This window comes from Orycteropus afer, unplaced genomic scaffold (genome assembly GCF_000298275.1).
Source record: "Orycteropus afer afer isolate SDZICR_OR568_19922 unplaced genomic scaffold, OryAfe1.0 scaffold00451, whole genome shotgun sequence".
Classification (NCBI taxonomy): Eukaryota; Metazoa; Chordata; class Mammalia; order Tubulidentata; family Orycteropodidae; genus Orycteropus; species Orycteropus afer.
Window position 1 is genome coordinate 2370642 of NW_006922038.1, and position 8727 is coordinate 2379368.

The window sequence follows — 8727 nt, forward strand, 5'->3', positions numbered from 1 at the left end:
AACCCAGTGGATCCTTGAGGGTTCTTGGGCACTGTTCTGTGTTGATGGGCACATGGCTGCCCACATTAGCTAACTGCTAGGAGCCTGAATACTGACTTCCCAGCATTGATATCTGTGTGCAAATAGATGTACACCAATCCTTAACAGGCATTTGTAAATTAATAAGAACTTTTGAAAATAAAGAAAAATTGAAAAAATCTTAGCAAAAGGCATTTATGTTGAAAACAAGCTACAATGAGGCAAAACTTACTTTTCTACTTACTTCCTGAGAATTAATATAATTGCTATTTTTAAAGGAAAAAAAAAAAAATGAACAGCACATGTATTGAAGAACAGCATGACCTGGACCACTATCTGTTTCCAATTGTTTACATCTTTGTGGTTATAATCAGCATTCCAGCCAATATTGGATCTCTATGTGTGTCTTTTCTGCAGGCAAAGAAGGACAATGAACTAGGAATTTACCTTTTCAGTTTATCACTCTCAGATTTGCTGTATGCGTTAACTCTCCCTCTATGGATTAATTACACTTGGAACAAAGACAACTGGACTCTGTCCTCCACTTTGTGCAAGGGGAGCGCCTACTTGATGTACATGAACTTTTACAGCAGCACAGGTTTCCTCACCTGCATCTCTCTCGATCGATATTTAGCAGTTGTCTACCCACTGAAGTTTTCTTATCTGAGGACAAGGAGATTTGCATTCATGGTCAGCCTCATCATTTGGGTTTTGGAATCAATCTTCAATGCAGTCATGTTGTGGGAAGAGGAAATCACAGTTGAATATTGTGATGTCAGAAAGTCTAATTTTACTTTGTGCTATGACAAATACCCTTTGGAGAAATGGCAAATTAGTCTCAACTTGTTCAGGACGTGTGCCTGCTATGCAATCCCTTTGGTCATCATCCTGTTTTGCAACCAGAAGGTCTACAAAGCCGTGCAGCACAATAAAGCCACAGAAGAAAGCGAAAAGAAGAGAATAATAAAACTGCTGGTGGGCATCACGCTGACTTTTGTCTTGTGCTTTACTCCCTTCCATGTGATGCTGCTGATCCGCAGCATGCTAGAGGGTGACGTGAACTTTGTCAAGTCTGGGAAGCACACTTACAAAATATATAGAATCACGGTCGCATTAACAAGTTTAAATTGTATTGCTGATCCAATTCTGTACTGTTTTGTAACTGAAACTGGGAGGTCTGATATGTGGAATGTATTAAAATTCTGCACTGGGAAGTTTAATAAAGCACAAAGACAAAGAAAAAGTATACTTACCATGTCTACAAAAGATACTGTGGAGTTAGAGGTCCTGGAATAGCCAGAAGAGAGCTCCGGTGGTGCAGTGTCTAAGGCATTTGATTACTAACCAGAAGGTTAGCAGCCTCTCTGTGGAAGGAAGATGGGACAATCTACTTTTGTAAAGATTTACTGCCTCGGAAACCCAATTGGGCTTGTTATGAGTCAGAACTGACTCTATGGCAGTGAGTTTGGAATAGACCAGAAAGGTGTTGTTTGTTTTTTTTTGGTTTTTTTTTTGGCGGGGGTCTTTGGTTTTAAGATACACTGTAATCTATCATCAAGATTACATTTTGAAAAGGAACTTTAGTATGGAAGGGATCTATGGGTTCCAGCTGAATGAATATTTATTCCTCTCCAATGGAAATATGTTAAACATGTGTTGTATAGCTCCTTGTCTTTTGTTAAATAAGGTGTATTAAATAAATTTAATATTTTCTTAATGACTCCTGGTAATTTTTGTTCACAGAAATTGTTTGTACCTGTGCTATGATCCCTCAGACATTAGTAAGGTGTGAAGAATTGTGCATCTTTAAATCAGTGACATTTGTGTCTCATTTTAATTCTTTTCCTCACTGATTCCAGACTATCATTTGTCACTTCTCCCAACTTTATCTACTTGTTTCCAACAACCTCAACTATTAAACACTGCATCTGTGTTCTTTTACTCATTAACCAGTATCTGTGGAGCCCTCTCATGTGCTGGGTTGTGTGGTAGGTCTTAGGCTGACAAAATAAATGGTCTTAGGCCTCCTGAGGCTTCCATCAATTAGGAAACGTAATAATCGAGGTGGAAGGACCTCTATGAAGTCAAAGTCAGGCTCTGAGTGTGTGTCTGCAGGCCTCTCCGTGAAAGATTGCACATAAGCTCTGCAAATACTCTTTCTAATCCAGGATGTAACTTTTTAATTTAACAAACTCAAATTAGACCTCTTAGATAGATAGGACAGTGAAGAGACTGAATACAGTTTTTGAAGTGCTCACTTTCCCTCTCTAATCTAGGCGGGCCTCATGGATGAAGAAAACTTTAAAAGACATCAGAAACAACCACCTTTATGGAGCCCCTAGGAGTCCTGCTGGTGCGGTGGTTAAGTGCTCAGCTGCTAAGCAAAAGGTTGGCATTTGGAACCCACCAGTCACTCCACAGGAGACGGATGTGACTGTCTGCTTCTGTAAAGATCACGCCTTTGGGAATCCTATGGGAGAGTTCCAATCTGTCCTATAGAGTCACTCCAGGTCAGAATCAACTCAACGACAGGTTTGGTTTTTTTGGTATTTGGACCCTGGGTGCTGCAAATGGTTAGGTGCTTGGCTACTAACTATAAAAGTTGGTGGTTCAAATCTACCCAGGGGTACCTTAGAAGAAAGGCCTAGTGATCTCCTTCCAAAAGATCATAGCCACTGAAAACCCTGTGCAGGATGAGTGACAAACTGACTCAATGGCAACTGGTGTAATTGTTAGGGGTTTGAGCTGTTGTTCAAATCATAAAGCATCATCTCTAGAACTCCTTGAACAAATCTGCTTCCCAAACTGATATTTTATTTTAAGCTAACAGTCTCCCCATGATTTTAGATTTCTATTCTTCAATTTTACGATCAAACTAAAAAAATTATTTATCAATTGCCTCTGTTGACTTTCTTAACTTCATTTATTTCTTTTTAATTAGACAACGCCAATTTTAAAACACATTTTGTGACGCAGTGCATATAGGCATTTGCTTTTGCCAACACTTTTACCTTACCCTGTGCTTCTGCCCTAGTCACTTCTGTCATCACATTGTCATTCATATATGAGGCTCCTGTCCTTTTCTGGCTAACCCATCCATAGGTTGCTATGGAAACGTGACAGCTACTATAATACCCTGACCCAGGAAGGCCCTTGCGATAACAAATTTTTTGTCTAGGTCCGCTGGATGACCATGCCATGGAACAAAAAAGCTGTTCCTTCAATAGACACACACATAGACACACATAACACATATTCACAGATAAACATAACACACAGCCCCAGATACACACACACAAACACACACATCACATATTTACAGTCACACAGAGGATGTTTTCAGATACACAGAAACACATAACACATATCACAACACATACACTCAGACTCACATAACACATACTCAGATACACACATACAGATACACATATACACAGATACACAACACATATTCATAGACACACACAAACAACCTTTACCCATCTCACAAATCAAACAAAAATCTTTTGGCCCTTTGAGCATGTTCTTGTTCTTGTTTTGTGAAGTGTTCAATACCAACTGGAAGAAAACACAGTAACTCCTTACCTGCTGATATCACACCCCATCTGGATGCTTCCATTTTCCTGTTTACTGACTAAGCAGCCAGAAGTACATTATTAAGATTCTCCCTCCCTGTCCCTCCTTCCTTTTCCCTCCTCCACCCAGAACTGGCTGCCAAGTGTTGACATTTGCATTTTTTCAATACTGTTATTCCTGGAAAAATCCAGCTTGGACTGAGATGTTTTCTTTTATTTACCTCTCCTGGATAAATACTTTTGGAGAAGATAGCAGAATTAAATTAAAACAGGAATGTACTGTTTTAGAATTATTCTGTGTCCATAACATCAGGCCTTTGACTGGTTTCAACAGTTTAGTCATGGCCAACGCAGCAAAACCAGCACAGACTCAAATGTTTAAAATTTGGGAGATACAGAACATTAACTGGAATGGGAAAAATTACGACAGAAGCCCTGGAATAGGGGACTCTAAAGAGGTTTAGTGAGCCCCTCCTGGAGCCTATGTGGGAGACTGTGTTATTGCCAGGACGGGAAAATAACACACTTTCAAAGTGGCACAGTTAGCTGCCATCTCTGAGCTGTCACCGCTATTTTCGGTTCAACCTGTCAAGAAACTTGGTTACTATGCAACTCGCACGCTACTTTTGTCTTCTAAAAGGAGATTAAGTTTCTAGCAGGGCTTCAACCCATTAAGTTTTCCCATTCTGGTTAGCTTTCTGGTTCACTCATATTTCAAAAATTAGGATCTGTTCCGATGTTGTTTTGTCAACCATGACTAAACTGGGCTGAACTGGTTTGAAGCCCTGCGTAATAAAAACACCTAATTCTATTCAAGTTAATGTATCTATGTATCTATCTATCTATCTAACTATGAGGCAGAGAGAGATGGTGGCTCAGTCAGACATATCATGCCATCCCACTACAGCAAAGACATGTGGAACCGACATACATGACAGTCTTGGAACCCTGAACAGCAAACAGAAGGATGAAGAATTAGATTGAGCCCTGAATGGAAGGAGAAACTGGATGAAAGCAGTGAACAAGGAGACATAAGGATCATGCATGCCCTTCAGGCTGGCCTGAAGGGTGGCCATCTTGAGACAAAGCAAGCATCCCTGGGCGAGGAGCACAGGAAGGCAGCCTCATGGACTCCGCAATATGAGAGAGATACAATGCAGACAAATGCGGTGTGAAGCAAGGTGAGCAGTACGTGAGCCAGATCTAAGGAAGGAGGGTGACGGCTCCAGGGATCCAGGAGACCACAGAGCAGGGAGGGAGCCAGAAAATAGGGATAGAACTACTCACCACTGGTCATTTGGGTTGAAGACCCACATGGAGGGGAGAGTCCATGGAGTGGTGCCTAGAGACACTGGACTCCAGACAGGCCTACCCCCTCACACTGAGTGAAGACAGGGCCCTGATCACTGGCTAAACTCACCCAGGGGTGCACCAGCCCCCACACTGGTGACCAAAAAACAGAGAAGTACATTCTCCCTCTTATTGCCCTCCCACATACCCTCCTGGTCACCAGGGGTGTGGTCCACCACCCCACCCACCCAGCCACCAGTGACACCCCCTCACCACCCCTCCACTGCCCAGCAGCCTGTAGTGCAAGTTCCCATGCTGCTGCACAAATGGCCAGTGGTGCACATGCCCAGCCCAGCCCACCTCCCGCTACCCTCTGCTACTTTGTTCCCCTGGCAGCCAGGGGTGGGAGCTTTTGCAGCTCATGTGTTGTGTACTTGCTGCCACAGCAATTGGCAGCATACACTCCTGCTCGGTGCTGCACCGAAAGCCTGTTGACCAGTGGCACATGCTTCCAAGGTTTGAAATCGTGTACCCCATCAACCACCCTTGCCACCCTTCCAACAGGTGCTCCCATCCACCACCACCTCACTTCCCTGACAGCCAGAGGCACAACTATTGCATGCTGAGCTAGAGATTGGTAGCACTCATGCCACCACCCACTAAGTGATCCATGGTGTACTGTTGCACAACCAGCTGGCACCTAGAGGCACATCGTCACCTCACCTGCCCTCCTCCACTGCCCCACTCCCCTCACAACTGGTGGTTCAAGCTCTCATACCACCTTCTCAATGACTGGGGACACAAGGCCCCTTTCCCCTTCCCTCCACCCCCAAATATGGTGGGGTGAACTCTCATGCTGCCTTAATGGATACCAGGGACCCATACACCCTCACCTCAACCACCTGGCAACTGGTGAAGCACACTCACAAAACCCATAACCCAGCAAATGGCAAAAGCACAACCTTCACTCAAGCCCAGGAACTGGACTGCCAGCAACATCTCCTCAGAAACAATGTCCAACACATCTCGACAAGTGCCACCTACACTTCTACTAACAACAAGCAGGGGTTCCCCCTGCCCTCAGCCAATGTCTGGCCAGCTGCAACATCACACATCCCACACCCAGATCATTCTAATAGATTAATCACTTATGCACTGAAACCCCTTTTATCCCCCACTATCTACTGAAATGCCTATTTATGCTCATACAGGGGCCTTGTCCAGTCCATTTGGGAAGCACTCTCTTACGGCAGCTGTGGTAATGTCCTGCCCTGACAGCCAGTGAACACACTATTCGCTAACACCGACCTGGAAAGATGCCAGGGTACACTGCCAGCTGCTGTCTTGCCCAACTGATAGGTGATAGGTGGTGAACACTCCTGTGCCACAAGATTAGCAGCCAGTGAAGCACACACGCCCTGCCCACATGGATGAATCAAAGCATGAGCAAAAAACAAGATGAAACAAATAAACATACAAGTGATAAACAAATAAAAGAACACTTCAAAGCCTTGGAGATAGCAGACTACATGAAATCACATAAAGAAGCAGGACAAGATAGCTCAAGCAAACGACCAAAATTAAGACAAAAAACCTTTCTGTGGAAGAAATGGTGATAGAACTACCTATTACGGAATTCAAAAGACTTACGTATAGGATCCTCAAAGAGTTCAAGGAAAACACAGACAATACTCTAGAATAATTCAGGAAAACAATACAAGAACAAAAATGACAAAATAAACAAATAGAAACCACACGAAAACGGAAACTAGAAATTCAGAAGATTAATGATAAAATATCAGAAATAGATCATTCAATGGAAGGACATAGAAGTAGAATTGAATCAATAGAAGATAATAAAAATAAATAAAATAAACTCACTGTTATCAAGTCGATTCTGACTCACAGCAACCCTATAGAACAGAGTAGAACTGCCCCATAGGGTTTCAAATGCTGTAAATGTTTACAGAAGCAGACTGTCTCATCTTTCTCCCATGGAGTGGCTGGTAGGTTAGAACTACTGACCTTTTGGTTAGTGGCCAAATGCATTAACTACTGCATCATCAGAGCTCCTAATGGAGTTAGAATCAGTGAAATAGAGGATAAGTCTCTTGATACTAATTTGTTTGAGGAACAATCAGAAAAAAGAATGATGTAAAATAAAGAAAGTCTCAGAGTTACATAGGACTCAATTAAGAGGAATAATCTACATGCCATTGGAATTTCAGAACAGAAGGATGGAAAAAAACAAAAGCACAGAGAGAATTGTAGATTTGCTGGCAGAAAATGTCCCTAATATGATGAAAAATGACGTTTCCATCCAAGGAGCTCAAAGAACCCCATACAAAATAGTCCTCCAAGAAAGTCACCAACACATGTTATAATCACACTTTCCAAACTAAAGACAAAGAATGAATTCTGGAGAGCAGCTCAGGAAAAACAAAATATCACATACAAGGACACCAATAACACTAAGCTCTGATTTCTTGGCAGAAGCCATGCAGGCAAGTAGACAATAGGATGAAACCTTGAAAGAAAAGAATTGCCATCCAAGAATCATATATCCAGCAAAATTGTCTCTCAAGTACAATGGCAAAACTAGGACATTCCCAGATGAACAGAAATTAAGGGAATTTGTAGATACCAGACCAAGCTTACAAGAAATATTAAAGGGAGTCCTTCAGACAGAGAACCAATGACATAAAACATGAAAGTAAGACACAAAACAGCATCACCCAGATAAAGAAATATCAAAAGTAAAATAAAGCCACAGAACTGAAAACAAGGACAAGAGATGTCAATTTGTAAATGACAACTGCTTTAAAACACAAAGGGGAAATAAGTGGTGTAGTAATCAAACTTCCATATAGAGAGGAAGTCAAGGCAATATCAAGAAATAGCAGACTGTTTGAAACTTAGGAAAATGAAGGTAAATCTCAGAGCAACCACAAAGAAAATTAATAAATCTACTCACAAAAATAAAAAGAAAGAAATCATAAACACAAAATCAACAATGAAGGAAATTAAGAAAAATCTATGAACAAAAAGAACTCACCACAGAAAATTAAGCAGAATAAAGAAATTGTCAACATCACACACACACACACACAAAAAAAAATAGCATAAGAAAATGACAGCAGTAAATTCATACTTCCAGTTAATCGTATTGAATGTAAATTATTTAAATACACCAGTCAAGAGACAAAGAGGTTCGGAATGTACTTAAAGGGAAGAAAAAATGACCTCCAATGTGTTGTCTACAAGAGACACACTTTAGATACAAAGACTTTTAAGTCAAAGAATGGGGAAAAAACAAACACATTCACACATTAAGCAAACAGTAATGAAAAAAAGAACAGGAGTTGTTGCAATGTTCATCTCTGACAAAATAGACTTTAAGTCAAAATTCGTCAAAAGAGAAAAATAAAAAATTATATAATAATTAAAGGATCAATCCACCAAGAAGATATAACCAATGACAGAGATATAAAATGAAACAAACTCTAACAGTATTGAAAATGGAAATAGACAGTTATACAATATTAGTAGACTTTAACACACAACTTTCAAGGAAAGACAGAGCATCTAGACAGAAACTCAACAAAGACACAGAAGATCTAAAGAACACAATCATCCAATTTGACCTCATAGACACACAGAACACTCCACCCAACAGCAACACAGTACACTTCCTTCTCCAATGCACATGGATCATTCTCCAGAATAGACTATATTTTAGACCACAAAGTAAGCTTCAATAAATTCAAAAACATCAACATAACACAAAGCATCTTCTCTGATCACAACATTACAAGCCCAGAAATTAACAACAGGAAGAACAAGG

General features: G+C 41.0%; 1 protein-coding gene across 1 annotated transcript; it reads left to right on the forward strand.

Moving 5' to 3' along the window:
- The first annotated feature begins 309 nt into the window (after positions 1–309).
- GPR65 (G protein-coupled receptor 65) lies at positions 310–1314 on the forward strand. The gene has a single exon (XM_007954242.1). The coding sequence runs from the start codon at positions 310–312 to the stop codon at positions 1312–1314; it is 1005 nt and encodes a 334-aa protein (XP_007952433.1).
- Positions 1315–8727: the final 7413 nt, after the last annotated feature.